This window comes from Excalfactoria chinensis, chromosome 1 (assembly GCF_039878825.1).
Source record: "Excalfactoria chinensis isolate bCotChi1 chromosome 1, bCotChi1.hap2, whole genome shotgun sequence".
Classification (NCBI taxonomy): domain Eukaryota; kingdom Metazoa; phylum Chordata; class Aves; order Galliformes; family Phasianidae; genus Excalfactoria; species Excalfactoria chinensis.
Window position 1 is genome coordinate 33,055,528 of NC_092825.1, and position 20,957 is coordinate 33,076,484.

A 20,957-nucleotide genomic window follows, 5' to 3' on the forward strand; every position below is an offset into this window, starting at 1 on the left:
CAGGGCTACTCCAGACGTTTGTGGCTGTGTCTGTTTGCTTTGACATCTCCTTACAGCATAGTTTTCCAGGTGCTGGAATGAACACAGGATCCTATCTTTCTGCCCCAATAATTTTCTTATATGAGTTAGTCACATTTAGATGTGTACCCCCAAGTATCTGGTATTACCTATTTTTGTACGTAACTAAATCTCAGTTTATAAGGACTTAACTACAATTAGCAACTCCTACCTTTCTGCAAATTAAAATCAGAGCTAAGAAAATAATGTGTGCCCTAATTTAAAGCCTGAATCCTCATCACAGGTGGAACTCTTTGAGTGGTCCTTTTGAAGTCTCTGGGATTCATTTCATGCATAAAGTAGCGCACATAAAGAAGAGTTCCCTTGGGCTTCCTCCTTCTTCTTCTCTATTTGTAGAACATCTATGGGAATTCTCCTTCATTACTTTACAAATTATAGAGTGTTTTCATATCACAAATTTCTGAATCAATAGTGAACTGCTCGTGTGTTAATGTGTGTATTTATTCTGTTGGAAGGAGATTACAAAGGATAATAGAGTGTTAAAGCTTCCATTTCATTCTCACATCACTTATTTGCTGTTTTACTTCCCTCCATCTTCACACCTGAATACTCAGTCGCCAAGCATTCACACAGCAATCTACACGAGGGACAAGGTGGCTTAGGGTATTTTCAGATTAAAGGACTCATAGTGAGGTACAGTGGGGATTATTAGGGAGTTCACTCTGAACTTCCCCCCTCAATGTAAATATATGCTTGCACATCCCTTAGCATTGCTCAAAAGCCACTCAAACCACAACCCCTTGAAATACTTCTCACATTGCTGAGATGTGATTCTATGAGCAATTCTAAGGCTCATTATGAAAGTATTGTAACTATGGTGCATCCTATCCTTAGGAAGCATGGGTAGAGCTTCTCTTACTACACACATTCAACAGATGTAGTCTGGCTTTCCCACAGTGAGTCAGTATGGGGCTTGCACCCTGTGAAATGGGGAACTGAAGAGCTCTTCACAGCCGATACCTTCAGCTCCCAGATTGAGGAGAGCTTGGTTTAATTAAGTACATTAGGTCGGTTCTTTTCTTGTTGCCCTAACAAACCCAGATTATATTTTAACGAGAAAGTTCTTTACCAACATGTAGCCTTAATTTTGCTTTTCAGCAGGTGGCTCGTGGTTTAACACAAAAATCACCATGTAAATCCTGACAGTAGATTATATTGGTTAATAATATGACACTCAGGCCGCAGGACATCAATTTAATGATTCATTTTCCTTTTAATATTAATATACTCTGCCCAGTGAAAGACCAGGTGAGGAAAAGAATTTAGCTGGGTGGTGTTTTTTTTCTGATTCTGAGTTCCTCTGGCCCATTATCTTTTAATTATGTCTCATTTTTGTACTTTTGTAGAGTGGTGATTTAGTGCTATTAATAAGCTTTATCACAAGTGAGCGAGATATGTAATTTCTCAATTTCAGTGCAGCCTATTAGATACTGGGCTCCCTGGCACCAGAAAGCTGAAATCTCTCAGCATCTGATAGAATTAAGTCTAAGTTTCAACAAAACTCTGCTGTGGAGAGTAACTGACTGCCATAAAGCCTTTAATGGTAAGTCTCTTACAGTTTTACATGTGGAATTGCATGAACAAAGGTTACCAGAGTTTCAACAGCCAGGACTAAGCCTGTGTGTGAACAGATGCATTTGAAACAGCCCACGATAAACATGCGAAGGATTACACTGAGTTTCTGTATTGATCTTCAGGGTGGTTAGGAAAGGAAACCAAATTCACAGAATGACACAGAGTTTAATAACCTTGTAGTTTATCTCCAGAATAGTTCGGTAGAAATCCTAATGATCAACAGCACAGTAATCTTGCAGTGACAGTTATTTCATAGGACTCCTTCAGGAAAGACCAACACTTGAGAAAGTTGTTTTTCACATCTTCCTTCTTTGCGTAGCTGGGGGAATGGAGGAGCTTCACAGGTGAGGTGGAAGGGGCCACACAGGAAGAGCCAGTGGCACATGTGTTTCCTTCCTTTCTTGTTGCAGAGGTTTGCTTTTTTCCTGAGTGCATACAGGAGTGTGTCAGTGACTAAAAAGAATCAGCCACCGTTAGGCTTTTCCCCAAGATTGGTTTTGTATTAATGCCACTTCACTGATTCCATCAGGACTGCTTCGGCTATACAAGAATGGAAAACAGGAACATTTTCCTCCCATTATGCATACTTGGAGTTTACACAAAGGAATAAGTCTAATGTTCTAATGAATATTAATATGAAAAGAATCCAGAAAGGATATAGAAAATAAATAATACGGACACTTAGAAACCTTGGCATGGTCTGGGGAAAAGGGAAAACATTTTCCTTAATGTGTAATTTACCAGCAGTAAAATACAAATATATTGTGAGATAATCTCCTGCAAAATAGCTGTATTAGCGTAAGAGTAAAAAATTACCATATGCTTGCAGACTCACAGGATCTGAGTATCTTCACTGACCAGTAAAACACCATTTCTTGTTTTAGTGCCGCAATAGATATAGTGACTTACGTGTTTGTAAATAGCAGAAAGAGCAAATCCCTGAGCACAGAATAAAGCTTAGCCATGACAGAACGTACACCAAAATAAAGGCCAACAGAAATGTGAACCCAGCATGACAGCTTCGCTTCATATATGCTCATGTCAGTATGAATATGTACTAACACAGTGACTTGTGGCAGTGATTCTCTGCACTCTTGCTCAATATGTAACCTATTTGTTATCATTGTATTGAAATACAATTGTATTTTAAGTCACAGGTGATGCTGGGAATGTTTTTTTTCTGCAGAGGGTAGAAAGAGGAAGGAGTTGCAAACCTTACTGATGTACCATGCAGTGAAGTGCAAGTCTGAGTGCTGGCTGAACCCCTACCTGTGTGCTTCCCATCTGCACTGCTTGCATGAGTAGATTGCAGTATTTTGGTTCTCAAGTGCCTATACAGCGCTCAGCTTGATTTGCTGAAAGACCGCATTGTTGTATACTCAGCCCTGCTCACACCCAAATTATCCACAACACATTAATGAGACCCTGGTGGTGATTGTGTTCAGGCCCTTCTGAGGCAACCACTCGCTAGGCTGAAGGGTTTCCTTTCAAAATACAGATTAGTGGCTGAGAGAACACACTTGGACCTATCTTGATGGTGAGACACATCCTAAGTGTTTTAATATTTCAAGCTCAGCATGCAAGGCCTACTTCACAAAAACCAACGGGAAAATAATACATATTTCAATGGCTTGGATTCTCAAACATTTTAAAAGAAGCTGAGAGTGCAGATTCTCCTTCTTATGTAAATTCTGATTAAAATGAGAATATGAGGGAAGTGGGGGGAAAAAAAAAGAGGCAAGACTTTCTGAGTTGTACACCGGGATATTTTTTCCCCACTTCCTCCATGCCCATCATATTTTTGAGTAGCCTTGCATATGCTCAGTGTGCTTGTCATTTATCTACAACCGAAATAGTTAGCTGTGCCAGGTGAGAACAGTCAGAGCATACCAAGGTGCTGAGCACCTGCTGTATTCGTCACTGTGGGAGCCCCCAAAGTCGTCATCTGAGCTTTGGATACACATGGCTGCCAGGAATTCCCTGGTGGCTGACCACACAAGTATTTGCTAATACCACAGCAGCAAAGATGCCAGGTGACTGGCAGACCAAACTCTCCCACCCTACTACATACCAAAGCCCCATATAATTAAACTCTAACCAGCATCCACCTTAGAGAAGTAAAGAGATTGACATGGCTGGGGAAGGGGAGGGAGGGGGGAAGATACACTGTGATGCTTAGGAGGTTCAGGTTGCATATTAGGAAAAAATTATTCTCAGAAAGAGTGGTAAGGCATTGGAACAGGCTGCCCAGAGAAGTGATGGAGCCATTGTACCTGGAAATAGATGTGGTACTGAAGGCCATGGTTTAGTGGGCATGGTGGTGACAGGCTGACAGCTGGATTAGATGCTCTTAGTGGTCTTTTCCGACCTTTATGATTCTATGATTCTATGATACAGTGCACTAATAGGACAATTAGAGATGAGCTGTGTCCCAAGGCACTCTGGCAAAATAGACCTTGCTGACCCTTTATAGTTTGCTTGGAATTAGCATCTCTTGGTCACAAGGCAGAGCCTTAATCAAGGCAGAGCACATGAAACACAGCATGCTCTGTACTTCTGACTGTACTAGCGTATTATCTTCAATAATGCATTTTAATGTACTATGTGGGCAGGAATACTGTTGGATAAGATTTTACAGATATGATGTTTTGTTCTAGACTATTCTGGTTCTTTTCTTTCTTTTTTCTTTTCTTCTTTTTTTTTTTAACTGAATTTTAATTCTCTCATTCAATAGCTGTGATTTAACCATTTTATTTTTACCGAGCGTTGCTAAGTTTTGTCCTAGAACTCTTTGTACAGCTCATCACAGGAAGACGATACCTGTAACAGCCCATCCTAAGCTTCATCAGGACAGATGCTTCCTTGCTTTTCCCTTGCAGTGAGCAGTTTTGTGATCTCACCTGCAGCCCAGCTCCTTCCTCCTCTTCTTTAGGTGGCCACTGTGGTGAACAACCTGAGTCTGGCTTAGGGCTGTAGGGCTGCTTAGGTGCCTGTCTGGAAAAAAACAACAACTTTCAAATTATTTCTCTTAAAAACAAGTGCTTTGACAACACTACTTTACAAGCCACTTGCACATAGTCTGACACTCAATACTCGGGACATTTATTTCCAAGAAAGGGGAGACTAATGTTCTGTCATTAGGTATCAGCTCACACTCCTGGGTGATAAAAGCTGAGGTTGCAGGAAAATGGATCAAGAAAACCCTGATTCACTTTGCCCTCCGACTTCTCAGCACTGTATACTTTCTCCTGCCAGGTGTCTATTGAATGCTTCTGCCCTGGGAACTAATGTCTGTTGAACTCATCTACACATAGCAATGGTCTGGAAAGTGCCGATGTGTTCAGTTGGCCAGTATCAAACAGAAAGAAGTTTTGTGGCCACTCAGCGAGACATACTTCAGATTCCTGAGCATAACACTTGGAATGAAAAAAATTCATCTTTGCCTTTGAGTATTTAGCCTTGCCCTCCCTTCCTTCCTTCCTTCCTTCCTTCCTTCCTTCCTTTCCTTCCTTCCTTCCTTCCTTTCCTTCCTTCCTTCCTTTCCTTCCTTCCTTCCTTCCTTCCTTCCTTCCTTTCCTTCCTTCCTTCCTTTCCTTCCTTCCTTCCTTCCTTTCCTTCCTTCCTTCCTTTCCTTCCTTCCTTCCTTTCCTTCCTTCCTTCCTTTCCTTCCTTCCTTCCTTCCTTCCTTCCTTCCTTCCTTCCTTCCTTCCTTCCTTCCTTCCTTCCTTCCTTCCTTCCTTCCTTCCTTCCTTCCTTCCTTCCTTCCTTCCTTCCTTCCTTCCTTCCTTCCTTCCTTCCTTCCTTCCTTCCTTCCTTCTTTTTCAGATCTGTGCCTATGATTTTGCAGAAGGCTGTTAAAGGTATTGGTATTTGCAGCCTAGGTATTTTACAATTAAATGAGCATGTTCTTCCTCTTGATAAACCTAAATCCTGCATGAAAGAGGCTTTATAATTGAAGCTTCTTGTATTACATTTGGGGGAATCAAAAGGGCTTTGCCCTCCTCCTGAGTTTCCCTCCAGACTCCATCAGGAAGTACAATCCTTGATAGCAGATGCAGGACAGATTGCAGATGGGAGAAGAGAGAGGTAGAGGGAGGCATCTAGGCAGGCCCAAAGCTTAAAGACTTGATGCTGAAAGCTTACCATGCACATAGCTTTAGATAGACAATAGCTGGACAGGTACTAATGCAATGCAATCCCACTGACTCAAGAGGTTGTTAATTACACGACAGACTAAGACAGTTTTTCACCAATTTTTGATAGCTGTCGATGGTTGCTCAAACAAACTATATAAGGCAAATTGTGAGTGGTGTATCTGGCTGGAAGGGGTTTGAAACAGGATGCAGGCTTCCTCTTATCTTGATGCTTAGGTGTAACTAATCCCAGAACATGAAGCTGTCTGGGACTTCATAGTCAGAGAACACACATCCTTTAAGACGGCAAAGTAAGAAATCCTGCAAGCCCTCTGAAGAGACTGACATCAACTTTAGTTTTTCTTATCTAGCTGGAACGTGACCAAAGCTATTCTCCTTCCCCTCCTCAGGATAGCCAGAAAAGTTACCTTTTCCTCTGCCATTCCCTGAATGGGGAAGGTATCTCCCAAAGAACGCTGATGGTGCAAGTTATTTAGATACTTTCGATGTGGATGTGCTGCTTGTTAAGACAATGGCAAAACACCAAGAGACACCAGAAAACTGCATTTATGGCCCTGACAGTGAAGGGAAGGGAAATTTGTGGTGTCTGGGTACACCTGGGGGTTATAGAGGGGAACAAAGCTTGTCTTCTGCTGCAGGGAAGGGAAAAGGTTGGGTGGGTGTGGGCGGGAAAAGGTAGGATTGTTTTCTCTCTGCAACAGGAGGGGCTGAGGAAAGTGTTTATTTCTTTATACCAGCACAGGAAATGTCTTTGTTTACACATTTATCTGTGGCACTGGAAAAGGCCGAGTCTTCCTCTCTGGCTGCAGGGATGGAGTTCTTTTTTTCTCAGGCACAGGGAAAGGGAAGATTTATTTGTCTGCCTTTCTCTGCGGCAGGGGATGAAGGGAGGTCTGCCCGCGGCAGGGGATGAAGGGAGGTCGGCCCGCAGACCCACCGGCTGCTTCAGAAGGGAAAATACACGCGATCCGTACAGATTTCCAAGCGGGTTGAGCGTAGGCAGGAGAGTTCATTTCGACGCCGTCCCGGGCTGAGCAAATGTTCAGCTATCTATTTTTGGCACTCGTGACGTTCAAGCTGACAAACCAGGAATTCAAAGCATTGTACTCGGCGAGGCACACGCGCGGCGCGCAGAGCAGGGCCCCTAACTGCCCCCACCGCGCTCCCACCCACTGCATGGAGGCACGGGCCGCTCCGGCCCGACGCCCGAAGCTCTCCCAAGGCACCGCCATGTTGAAGTTTCGATCCCCTCGCACCGACCCTCCCACGGCCCGCGGTGCCACCTTCGTCCTCCCGCTGTGGCGGTGACCCCCTGAGGGCAGGCCCCAAGATGGCTGTGACCTGGGGGTGACCAACGGCTCATCCCCCCCCCCCAAACCCCGCGGGCGGCCGTTGGGCGGTTGCCGGGCGGCGGCGTGGCCGGGCGCGTCGCCACTCGGCGCCCGCGGGGAGCGGACCGAGGCGAAGTGCGGGCGGGCGCGGGGAGCGCACGGGGACGCGGGGGGCGGGGGGGGCCGCGTCGGCGGGGAGGAGCGGAGCGAGGGGAGGCGGCCGGCGGGGCGGGCACTGCCCCTCGGTGCGCTGTTTGTTCTCGTTCCGCCGCCCGAGGAGGAGGGCCCTGTCCGGCCGCCTTCTGCTGCCCCCCTCCTCCGCGCGAGGGGACCGGGGCGACCGGGGCGGGGGCGGGGGAGGTGATGAGCTTGGGCCGGGGGCTGCGGCGGCGGCGCGGCTGCTGCTGCTGCGGCTGCGGCGTGAGGAGACGGCGGGCCGAGGGAGGCTGTGTCCGGCCGGCCCGGGGCCGGGGGGATGCGGCGGAGGACGCGTCGGGCGCTGGGTGTAGCTGATCGGCGAGGAGAGGCAGCCGCCGCCCAGAGAGGCCGAGGAGAAGCGGAGGAGAGCCGCCCTGACATGCATTTTCCTCTCCCTCCTCTCCAGCGGCCATGTTAACCAAGAAACCCTCAGCGAGCGCCGCCGCCGGCGCTGCCTACCCGGCCGGTAAGGAGCGGGCCGGGCGCCGCGGGGTCGGAACAATGCTGCGGCCCCGGGGGGAGAGGCGGGGGGGGGGATTCCGGCGGTCGCTGCGAGCGCGGCGGCCATCGGCTTCCGATGGCTTCTGCTCGAAGCGGGACGGGGCGGCGAGGGGCCGCCGCTGCCCTCCGCGCTCACCCCTCTGCTCTCCTTAGGCAGGGCAGGGGACAGCGGCCGTCCGCTGCAGTCTTCCCCGGGCGCCGGAGCCGGGGTCTCCCGGGCAGGAGCTGGGACCGGCCCGCCGTCGCCCCTCGCATTGCCGCCGCTCAGGGCCAGCAACGCCTCCCACACGGTGAGCCCGGGCGCGGGGAGGGGGTCGGAGTGGTAGTGGTGGTGGTGGGGTGGGGGATGGGGGGTCCACGGAGCGCCGCCGCCTGTCCCGCCCCACGGGGCGCTCGGGGTCGGTTCTGCAAACTCGGAGCGGAGGAGCGTGTGGGTTACGGGGCTGGCAGTCTGTAACCGAGCTGCAGAGCGGCTCCCCCTTCCTGCAGCCCCCCTTCGCTCCGCTTTACGTGTCGTTGTCGGTAACAAATTAGATCTTGTACACGGACGCCGAGGAGCTGTTCTGGTAAACGCCTTTTTGGGGATGACATGATTTTGGCAATGAGGTTAGTCACTGTGATTAAAGGGTCGCGTGAGCCGAGGCGAGGAATGAAGGCTGCTCTCCTCCGATGTCTCTGATTAGCTCAGGCCGATAGCCGTCTTCCCTGGAAACAGCTGTCGTTGTACTCCGGGGTGACGATTGGACGAATCCGACTTTATTGCTGCGGTGGTTTACCTAAAGAAATAAGCACCGATGCTATGAAAAGGATGTTATTTTCCGGTTCTGTGATATCTCACATTATCTCCCTCTCCCAGTTAATCTACCAGGAATGGAACTTCCCAAGTATGCCACTATATATGGATGAGAGAGGGTATCTCTGTCCTGAAGGCATGACGGGGTAGAGAGAGAGGGGGCTGTGTGCTGTCGTGTTAATGCAGAATATCTGACATTTTTATTGCATACATTTCCTTTTAAATGATGAAAAAACTCATACTGACCCTGAAAGGCATTGGTGGCGTACTTGGCTTAGAATTAATGAGTTCTCCACGGATGCTCACGTACTATCTTCGTAAACATATGGCAGAGCTTTAAACGGTAATGTGATTATGGGCTAGTGGAAGGTGAAACTATGCATTTAGATATTAGCGTTTCAGTGACTTTCTGTATAGCTTCCGGGGTAAAAAGCATCTTATTCAAATCCAGTTATAGAGAGAATTGGCTTAAATTTAAAAAAAAAATAAATAAATGCAAGTTTATGTAGGGTGTTTTCAAGAGGAATGATGAATATTCTGCAAATGTAAGGTGGAGCTGCATACTTGAGGTCAACATCGCTGTGTCTCTATGTAGCTAGGATGTATATCTGAATTGTTCGGTACTGCCAAAGGTAGGTTTTTGCACACATTTGCATTCCAGTTAAGTGCTGGTTGCTTTGAGAAGTGAGAAAGTGGTCTACGTTTTTCTTTTAAGCCAGAAAATAATCATTGTACTGATGGCATGGGTTGTGAAAATGCACATGCAGAGATGGGCCCCACTAATAGCAGGGGCTGATGTGTAACAGAGCCCAGACTTAATTTAGAATCTGTGAAAGCGCAGTGGTCCAGTCGTCTGTCTGGGACTACTGACTAATTTTGGTAGCATGGAACTGTGGTATTTTTATAGATAGGCTTGTGTGTGCATGATATATCATCTATCTACATACACTATATATGCGTGTGTGTATAAAGATGAACTCTTTATGAAAGCATGCAAGGAGTATTTGAGTATTGCATTTCTGCTTCTAGTATGTTTGTAAATGTATCGTCATGCTTGTATACATATGTTATCTATAGCAAATATATGCCTGTAGATAGATATATGCATATAGACAGAAAGCCTATGGAAGCACTGAAGGATGATCAAGCATTATACTGCCTTGTTTCAAGTCTCTCTGGGTTCTGACTGCTGCAGACTCTGCTGTGCCTTTGTGACACAGATTCTACTCCTTGGTCTTTATTTTACCTTGAGTGCTATTACAGAAATACCTCCGACAGGCTCTGGATTTTTTAGGGCATTATTTTGTGGTTGCCTAGCAGAACTTTTTGTGGTAAGGATCAGATGTGACATCAGGTTGCTGGATTTTAACCTAAAACAATGGTTATGTATGGTATGGGAGCGTTCTATAAACTTCAGGCCTGCTGACCTCAGCTGACACTGACTGAAACTGTTGGTTTCATCCACTACTTCCTCAAATGAAATGTATTTAAAAATAAACGTTTCAGTTTTCTTAAACCATTTTCTTCTTCTGTATTCATTTGCTTAATCTGTTTTCAACCCTGTTGTGCCTGTGCGACTTCTCCAGTAGCTAAAAAATGAAATGAATATTTCTCTTTGGTGTTGCAGACTTTCAGAAGGCGTAGCTTACATAGGCAGTTCAGTTGCCCATGGCTGCCTGCACACGTGCACATTGTGTATACACTGATTGTGAAGGGACACTATGGTGGAAATTTTGATTAAGCCAAAAAGTTCTTCTCGTCCAGCTGGAGATGTCCACTGCTTGTCATATGTCTTGCAGCAGCTGTATAATCCAGCCTCTAGGAAAACTATTGATTCCTGCTTTTTAGTGTAGCTGTTTGGCAGAATGCAGGAGCATAGGAGAACATGGAGGCAGAAGCAGAGAGATGCTGTCTTACACAGGCTTCACGTAACAGGGCAGACGTTTTGGCTGCAGTCTTTGCAATCACAGCAACCTTTGTTGCTAAGCAGACTGTTGTGTATTGTACCAGGGAAAGGTTGTGTTTGTTTTCAGAAATCGGTGGCTTCGTCCTAGGTTTTTTCTTGTTTGTTTCCATTTTTGACTTTATCTTTTTGGATGACTGCGATGGAAAATGTGAACTCTTTTCCAACCTCTTCTCGTTTTCCTTTCCAAGTCATTGCCTTCTCTTTTGAAGCCTTAAGTTTTTGTTTTGATGACTGGAACCTTTTCCTGTTCGCTCTTTCTTGTTTCATTACGGTGTTCTTGCAGCCACTTGACATACTGCAGCAGAGATTTATCTTGCTTGCCTGCTGCTCTGCTTGTGTAAATCCCCACCCGTCTGTGAGTCTCTCTCTCTCTAAGACTTTTGTCTCCTGCCTACCTCCATCTCTGTTCTTTCTTCTTTGGCACATATCCCTGCATTCTGCACTCTTCCTGCTTCCCTTGCAATAAAGCCATCTTGATCTTTTTCTCCTGTCTAGGGCGGTAACAACAGCCCATTTACAGTGCCTGATTCAGTGCTGTCTTTCTTTAAGGCTTTTCCCAGATATTCCTGCAGCCAGGGCTGTTTACTTTTGCCACCAAGAATGGGTGTCCACCCATATACTTTTGCGTCATTTAGTCTTAGTCTTGAAAGTAAATAACAATAATAATAGAATTACTTGATAATGGAACAGGGATTCCCATATCCTGTTACCTGAAGATCTGCTCCAAGTTTTTATTGAATGAAGCTGCTTTATAGCACATAAGAAAGAAAATACCTGCCCACTGTGCTGTTCTCATGTAAGAAGCTGCCACAGAAGTGCTGTCATGTCTGAGCGGAAGTAAGTATATAGACCTGACCTGGACTTTGCTATGTCTAGGTTTCTTTGTGTGTTTCTTCTTCTTCATAAAAGTTTTATGGAGGGGGAGTTTGCAACTAACTCTCCTAGGGTGACTGCAGTACATCTGGGCACATTTCTTGTACACATGAGTGCTGACTGTCCTTCTTGATCTCGGTGTGTGTGAAACATGGGAGTGTCCCAGAAGTATTTGGGCTCGCTCCACGTGCCCAACATAGCCTAGGCAGGAGGAAAAGAATTTGTCAATCAGTATCACTCTTCAAGCATAGTTCTGTCTCTGAAGATCTTTGCAATATAAAGCCAAGGTTAGTGTTTGAAAAATAAGCTTATATCGTCTGTGTGTGACAGCAGCAAAATATCTATCAGGTTTGTTTTTTCTATAGCTCTTGTTGAGCACAAGCTCTTTAGGACAAGGGCTTAGTCTTCCTTGGTGTATAAAACCCAAACTCATAATAAAGCCATTATGATAATCCTTCATTATCGTTATTGTGCTAATTAGCAGCTATTTTTAGTTCTGAACAGAGGAATGCTGTTGAATTCATTTATCAAGGAAAAGGGCCTTTTGTTTGCATTTGCTCGGGCCTCTAGTCAACAGAATATGCAACGAAGTGTGCTACACCTGATAGTGTGTACCTCTAGCATGTTAGATACGGTGGGGCTGAAACTGGCATATCTGCAAGTACTGTAAAGTCCACTGCTGTCATGGTGTTGGATCCTATAGTAGTTCTTGTAGAAGGCTTTGAGACAGACCATTGCACTGGCTGAGCGGTACCTCAGGGGAGTTGTCAGTTTACCTTCTTTGTTAGAAGGACAGAGTCAGTTTTATGCTACCACTGTATTGTAAAGACTTTGTAATCTTGACATGGTAATGTAGGTTACTTCTGTCCTTAAGCCCATTTCTGGGTTGTGTTTTTTGCTGGTGTCTGTCTCTATTTTAAACTTAGGTGAATGTTTCTGGCAAACCATCCACTTCCATAAACTGAGCTAACTAAAGTTAAAGCAAAATCATGTACCTTCAAAACCATTTATAAAACACCCTAGAGAGTGAAAAAAAAAAGCATCGTAACGTCTGTGTTTTGCAGTTGATGTTGCCGGATGATTCAGGATTAGTTATTTGAATTGAAGCTTAGCTGGTATTTCAGCACTTTCTATTTGGAAGTGTATGTGCATCAATAGGTTTTTGAAGATGAGTGCTATAAAAATGTATAAATCTTAGAAGGCATAGACAGATCTGAGCACAGGCAATAAAATATGGTAGTAAGTACTCTGCGTAAGTGCGTGCAGGTTGCTGGTTCTGGAATTTACAGGCCCGTGTGCATCAGCAGAAGGGAGATGCATCATAAACCTCTCAGGCTTCTGGTTTCAGGTGAATGGCTGGTAGAGCTCCTGTGTACCGTGGGCAGTTCAGTACGGGACTAGGAAGGTGGTAGCCCTGTGTAGCCTTCCCAAGGCCATTAGCTGTGGTTCAGAGAACTTACAGCATCTCTGGTAAAGCCTGTGGAGCTGTAATTAGTGCAAGTATGAACCTGACAGCAATCTTGGACAGCCGGTAGGCAGAAGTAGATTCGCAGAGCAAAGGTCTGGAGAGAGTCCAACCCTCTGCTCATCCAGATAGGAAACAGAAGATAAGGCGGTGATTCCTCAGCCACAGGACCCTGAGATACGGTGGTCTGCTTTTTCATGTTGACTTTGTTGCTGTGACGCATCTGAAACCTCTGAAACTCCTGTGAAGGTTTTGAAAGAAAAGCGAGCTCTGATCTCCCCCGCAAGTTTTGGAATAGAGCCTGCACTAATTTAGTGGTTTTTTCATCTACAAAGAAAACCAGTGCTACTGTCTGCATCTGCATTTGCATTCCCAAGCAGCAGCTGACTGAAACTGGCCAAACCGGTCACTTGGAGGTGAAGCTGGGTAATGCTGGTGATTTCATTCTGCTGCTTGGGGAAATAAATAAATAAATAAGTAAATAAGGCAGGAGTGGAAAGAGAAACTGAGGCTGCCTGAAGGTAGGGAAGCAGAGGCACACAGTTTACACTTGAGAAATGTGTTTGCAAACATACCTTTTGGAGAAGAACCTCTGCAGGCGTTTGCAGCAGATAAGAGTGCACACATTTGGTTTTTTTCCATAATCCTCCTACAAAGCAAATAATTGAAGTTTGAAGGATCCTGCAGTCCATCTATTGAAACATGCAGTGCTTAGGAAGGGCAGAAGATGGTTCACTGTGAAAACAGGTGGCTCCAGTGAACACAAAATTAATTCAGTGTGTGGAGTGTGTCAATGAGCACTTAGTTAAATTCTTAAAAGCAGTTTTCTGCCTTCTGCTGTTTCTTCCTGCACGTTAGTATTGTCTGCTCACAGTTTGTCTGCTTTGCTGGTCAACCAGTGCTGCAGAAGAAATGTTTGTACCTCGATTTTCCTGGCTTTGGTACATGTAGTTTGTAGCGTTACTCTCCTGCTTCATTGTGCATTTCTCACTTAGCACAGTTCTGCAGTCCTGCATGTGCTGAGCCTCTGTGCACATCTTACTAACTAGATGTGGTTCTTCTGTGGTGCATTTTGTAGCAGTTCTTGGGGCTGAATTCTCCTCTGTTCAGTCAGCGCTGCACTCATAGGGTCAGGACAACCTTCAGGAGGCTGCTGCAGGAGTGTGCTTCAAACTTGACCTGAAGGAATTCCCTGTAGGCATGACAGACTCGTTAAGTCCCCCTGATGATTTAATTCCTTGTGCTTTGGGACATCAAACCAGGAAGGCAATTAATGTCAACATCCTCATATACTTTCACTGTGCTTGAATGTTACAGGTGCCTTTGCTCTGAATTGTCATTGTGTGGTAACACTTTCTGTGAGATCAGTCAAATTTGGGAGCGTGAGCAGAAATTGCTCCGCAAATAAACATACGCAGTCTGACTGCAGTGATGAAATAAAATGGACCAGTTATTCAACATGAGTCAAAATGGAAACAGAAGAACAGTGAGCTCAGCAGAAACAGTCCCTGAGAGCTCTTGTTGTTACACTGCGTGAGCTTCAAAGCTGCAGATTTCAAAATATTATTCAAAGGTGAAGCTGGTGTCCATCTGGCTTTTCCTTGCTAGGTTTACAAAAGCACATTTTTACCATGTCAGGGTGATACCTTAACAGAAGCAAAAAGCGTGCAAGATTGTGCGCTGTATGTCCTGGCTTTTTGCAGCATGGATTTCATTGCCTCATCACAGCCTACAACTGTCATTTTCTGATTTAATTTCAACAACCTTAAGTGAACAGGGAATGTGTTTTCCTTAGCTACGTAGAAAAAATAAGGTTCAGATTAAATGTGCTCTCAACCCTGGCTTGATCATCTGTCTCAGTGTATTTGTGAACTTTGGGTTAGTAATTTGGCATAAATATTAAGGCTGGTGAATCAGCTGGAGAGACAGCAGGGAAATTCTTCCCACGTTTGTTTAAGACCAGGCAGAAAAGACAGACAAATTATCCTCTACTTGAGAGCAAATGAAGAATTTTAAGGACAGCTATTTTAGTGGCAAATATATGCTTGTAAATTTCTTGTTTCGCCTTAAAAGTAACAGGTTTCATGCAGTAGCTGTTTTCACACCCCAGTACTAACAGTGTTCCTTTGCTTGAAAATGCTGAATGCTTTTTCTCCCTTGTGAAAACTGTCAAGAACGGCTGTCAACTAATACTGTTTCCATCCCTTTAAAATAAAGCTGTGTGCATGATCTTCAAGGCAAAGATTTACTTTCCATTCAAGTCTGTATCTGGTCCCAGATCTCATCTTGGTTAAAAGTCATTACAAGACTGGCTTGGCAAAGTGCTGGAGGATATACTTACGCTTCACTGATTTGAATGCTTTGCCAAATAGTGACTGTCTCAGTTGCTAACAGTGAATGGCATCACTTGAACTTCAGAAATGTCCAGGTTCTTTTCTTCCTCGTGCAAATCACAGCACATTCCTCGTAGCTTAAAATTTTATCCAGCCCTTCTGATACTCACCAAGTTAAAATCTTGATTTCTGAGAACAGGTGACAAGGAGAGCCTTAGCTAAGTAGACTCTAGAAGATATTATATATCTGTCTCCAGCATAAACAAAAGTGATACTGTGAAGGTCTGATTGAATATCCCCTGAGTATACTGGTTGATGTAACAGGACTGTTGCTTTGAAGGTTCCTTGTGGGAATTGTTAGCTTATCAGAGTAACACACCATGGACTCTCTTGCTGTTGACGTTTCAGAGTCAGAAAAGAGGCATTTGAGAAACCAGGGTCTGGAAAACATAATGGCACCTAGCAGCATCATAGTATAAAAGCTGTATTTCTAAGTTGCATAGACAACTGACTTCTAATAATGACACTTAGTTTTTAGGTAGCTTAGGCAGGATGGTGGGTTGCATCATAAATATGAAGCAAGATTCATGCCTTAATTGTTAACTAGGTGTGTATTTATTTTCAATTTTAGGTTGGAGGCAGTAAGCACACAATGAATGAGCACCTCCATGTTGGTAGCCATGGACAAATCCAGGTTCAACAACTGTTTGAAGATAATAGTAACAAGAGGACGGTTCTGACAACACAGCCGAATGGACTTACAACGCTAGGCAAATCTGGATTGCCAGTGGTTCAGGACAGACAGTCAGAGAGTGCTCACAGACGACAGGGGAGCTCCAGCTCTTTAAAATCTACAGATGGAACAGGAAAGGTGAAAACCTCTGTCATGACACCAGAGCAGGCAATGAAGCAATACATGCAAAAACTAACAGCTTTTGAACATAATGAGATTTTTGGCTACACCGAAATATACTTTCTGGGTCCAAATGCAAAGAAGCGGCAAGGTGTGATTGGTGGTCCAAACAATTGCGGGTATGATGATGACCAGGGGTCATACATACAAGTACCCCACGATCATATTGCATACAGATATGAAGTCCTGAAAGTTATAGGGAAAGGAAGCTTCGGGCAGGTGGTGAAAGCCTACGATCACAAGATGCATCAACATGTGGCACTAAAAATGGTGAGAAATGAAAAGCGTTTCCACCGCCAAGCTGCGGAAGAAATTAGGATTCTGGAGCATCTCCGGAAACAAGATAAGGATAACAACATGAATGTTATTCACATGTTGGAAAACTTCACATTCCGTAGCCATATCTGCATGACATTTGAATTGCTGAGCATGAACCTGTATGAATTAATAAAGAAGAACAAGTTTCAGGGCTTCAGCCTGCCTTTGGTCCGCAAGTTTGCCCACTCCATTCTACAGTGCTTGGATGCTTTGCACAAAAACAGAATTATTCACTGTGACCTTAAACCTGAGAACATTCTGTTAAAGCAACAGGGCCGAAGTGGTATCAAAGTGATTGATTTTGGCTCAAGTTGTTATGAGCATCAGCGTGTCTACACTTACATTCAGTCACGTTTTTATCGTGCGCCTGAAGTCATCCTTGGTGCTCGTTATGGGATGCCCATCGATATGTGGAGCTTGGGGTGTATTCTAGCGGAGCTTCTCACTGGCTATCCACTTTTACCTGGAGAAGATGAAGGAGACCAGCTGGCTTGCATGATCGAGCTGTTGGGCATGCCTTCCCCAAAACTTCTAGATTCATCCAAGCGAGCCAAAAACTTTGTGAGCTCTAAGGGATATCCCCGCTACTGCACCATCACAACCTTGTCTGATGGTTCTATAATACTGAACGGTGGACGCTCTCGGAGGGGAAAATTACGTGGCCCGCCAGAGAGCAGAGAATGGGGTAACGCATTAAAGGGGTGCGACGATCCCCTGTTCCTTGACTTTTTAAAACAGTGTTTGGAATGGGATCCTGCTATCCGAATGACACCCAGCCAGGCTTTGCGACATCCCTGGCTAAGGCGACGGTTGCCGAAGCCTCCGACTGGGGAGAAGGCCTCAGCAAAGAGAATTACAGAGAGCACTGGTGCTATAACGTCGATTTCCAAGTTACCTCCGACTTCAAGCTCAGCTTCAAAACTGAGGACTAATTTGGCACAGATGACAGATGCCAATGGGAATATTCAGCAAAGAACAGTGTTGCCAAAACTCGTTAGCTGAGTTTGAAAAACCCAATGCTGTTAATACGAGAGATACAATGTGGCTGAGCCTTATTTGTATGAAAAAAAAAGTAGCTCGGATATACGTTTTTATTTGCTCAATAACTTTATTCATTTGTATCTTTCGGCACTCATTTTAAATGTAAGAAATGTTGATTTTGTTTTTATAAAAACATGGGGACAATGCTTTAAGTTTTTATACTTATTTTTTAAAATGTTTGTCTTCTACAGTACAAATAGCCTTACTGTAACTAGTGTGACACAGTAATAAACATCAGTGGCTGGCCACTGGTTACAACGTGACTGTCATGCATTGCAGCGTGGTGTCAAAGGTATTACCTTTCTCTTCCATGGTTCATAGTAAGTTTCAACTGGGGTAAATTTCTAAGGCTCTGACTTTACGGGTATGGGTCTTGGTCCTGCAAACAGTAACACTTAGGCCTGACTGGACTGCAGGGAGAATGCAGTTAAGCACCTGTAAACTAGTTATCTGAAGTGGAGCCGTAGCATGAAATACTGTCATTTTCTGTATGGTAGCCCAGAAAAAAAGCAGTGCGATCACTTAGTAGTGATGCAGTCACCTCCTGCAGAATGTTTTATCTAACTTATAATAATGGTTTTGATTAAAATGAGCATTTAAATATAATGAGAAAAAGAAAATAAATCCAAATGAGGAAAACAAAAGAAGAACTAGTAGGGCTACGGTGACTTTTACCTTACATGCCATGTGCTCGAGTTGAAAGAACAGGCAGTCAGAATGGCGATGGAAGTACGACCGTTCCTCTAAGTCTGAAAGTTGTTTCTTAAACCTGAAGTCAGGTGAAGCAAAACATTCTGGACTTCCTTTCAGGTATATAACACTGAGCATTCACACTGGGTTTCTCTCAATTTCTTTCCTCTTCCGTTTTCTCTCTTTAATACACAGCTTGGCTTCCCAAATCACATAGACAGAAGTGCTTATTTTTTCAGTTTTATACTCTAACTTCCAGACTGTTAATGCTACATGAATTTCACAGGCTGTTTGTATTTCCTCTGACAACGTCTATCTGAGCAATCGTGACCTCTTTGGTACACTTACACTTCAGTTCAAATCTGTATGTAGGGACAAACACTATGTTATTGTATGGTTTTCTGTAGAGAAGTACTTGTCATTAGCATAGCTGTAGACGCAGAGATCCTCTCTGGAAAGATTTTTAATTGACGGACACCATCTTAGATATTTAATAATACAGGCAAAGTATCAAAGGAAAGTTAAATGATTGGAATTTGAATTGACCTTTGATATTTGTAGCTGAAAATGACTTTGAAGGAACAGTTAGAAAAACATGTAGATTTGTTCACGTGTGTGTGTATGTGTGTGTGTGTGTGCTGATGTTTGGCTTTTCATTTTTTACTTTGAACTGTATTCCTGGAAGAAAGATGGTCTTTACTGAGGAATCGTGTCTAGGCCTACCTGAGAAATATTCACACGTTGTAGCATGTTTTCAACTGGAACGGTTGGGAATCGCAGATTGATATTTCATCACATGCAATGGCTGTGGTCTACACCGGATGTCTAAAACAACATACGAAAAGGGAGTTTTAAAGAAAGTAGACTATAATCTGGAAGGGTTTGTGGATGTTACAACAAGAGAGACTAGAATGGATTGCATAAAACCTCAATAACTTTACTGTAAGCAAACATATGCACAGATCTTAAGTTACCTGTACAAATGATTAAAAACACTTAAAGCATGGTCCCCTGAGAGGCCAAGAAAAGTTTCCGGTTAAGTTCTCCTACACGTTCGTTAAGATTTACCACTTACAACCTGATTTTGTTTGTTTGTTTGTTTTAGTTTGTTTCTAATTTAATGTAAGACTGGGGGAAGGATCGAAACATGAAATGACGGAATTCTCAGGAAACATATCGCTCAACTTCTTGCCAAAAACTCGACACCTAAAGAAGCTCCAAAAATAGTTTCTGAGCATCTGTTGGTTGATAACTGTAAACAGTAGAGCATCAATCAACCATTTTTAGTACTTTTTTTTTTAATAAAAAAGAGTGTTTCCTGCCTCTAGTCAAAGTAAATTATTTAGTGTTCAATGTTCACAACTTTATACAATGTGTGTAAGTGCAATATATAAACATGTATGAAATCATGTTAAAAATGAAATATAATAATACAACGAAGAAAAGTGGCTTTTGGAATATGAATATCTGATAAGTTATGGTCCGTAAATCCTAAGTCTGGAAAAGAGATGATATATGAATTTTCACAACTGACTCCCATGACTGGGAACACAATACTGTGTATTTTTCTACAGTAGCTGGGATTCTTTTCTTCCTCCACCAACTACTTGGCTTTACCAGTCCTTTCTACCTTAGCTCTATCTGCAAAAGTTAAGAAGTAGGGTTACTAACGTTAGGGATGGAAAAAGAATCACCTTCCCCTTAATAGATTTTAAAGAAAATCTTGATACATGTTCCTGCCTTCCATGACGATTGAAGGTGAAAGCATTCATCATGTTCGTGGGTCATTAACGGGCTAAAACCACTAAATTTTCTTTTCCACGTAACCAGTTCTTAATGCCAATAATGCATTTATGATGACCAACCTTCTTCATAAATGCTACCGGAAACTTTAAGGCCAAAATATAGTTTGCAGAGCTATTTTTTTAACCCAAATATAGTGGAATTTCCTCTATAATAAAGAAGGAGCTACATCGAGGTTTTTAGGTTATGTAGCTGCTTTTTATTGTAGCTTATTTATACCTGTATAAAAGGGAGGGGGTGGGTGGGAGGGGGGAAGGAATGTTGCCTCTTGCTTTGGTGTGATTTTATTATAAGGGCTCTGATAATTAGGCTGATAGAAGTTGGCTTGGAAACAGTGCTTAGTCTCACATGTTACCATTGTCTGGAGATGTCTGAGCTATTTTCAGATTTAGTAATAGCACAGTGTTGTCTTGTCTTCGGTTGCAGTCTCACTTGGCTCAGTTTCTTGCACCACTGGAGTGTTCATTACCAATGAAGTGTATTGGAACAACAGAGTGATGCAAGATGTGTAGATCAACAGTAGAAGATGGATTGTGCCCTTGGTGTTAACAATGTGCCTTTTGTTACAAATGCCATGTTGTAGGGCATGCATCTTGGCCTCTTTAACCCTTTGAACACTGGATAGTAGGGTTGAAATCTATTTTTGAATGCTATACCTGTCTTAAAACATCCTGTAGATTACTGAGGCCTTAATAGAAACAATAAGGCAATCACACTGCTAGGGTGGAAAGGACACTCTGGTCTGGTAGTACGTCTCATTAAGGGGTTAAAGATGGCCCTTCCTCATTGGTTATACTTTATCATCAAATTGATTATTAATTATTATTATTTTTTAATTCATTTTTGTTACGGTGACATTAGACAGAAATCAACTGTATTTGTAAAAATTTACCTCAAACTCTTTAGTTTTATAGTGTGATTTAAT

At 43.7% G+C, this 20,957-nt stretch overlaps 1 protein-coding gene across 1 annotated transcript; it reads left to right on the plus strand.

The window, feature by feature from the left end:
* The first annotated feature begins 7,400 nt into the window (after positions 1-7,400).
* On the plus strand, positions 7,401-20,260 carry DYRK2 (dual specificity tyrosine phosphorylation regulated kinase 2). Its single transcript, XM_072358812.1, has 3 exons — positions 7,401-7,802; positions 7,991-8,127; positions 15,899-20,260. The coding sequence occupies exons 1-3, from the start codon at positions 7,748-7,750 to the stop codon at positions 17,498-17,500; spliced, it is 1,794 nt and encodes a 597-aa protein (XP_072214913.1). The 5' UTR covers positions 7,401-7,747; the 3' UTR covers positions 17,501-20,260.
* The last annotated feature ends 697 nt before the right edge of the window (positions 20,261-20,957 follow it).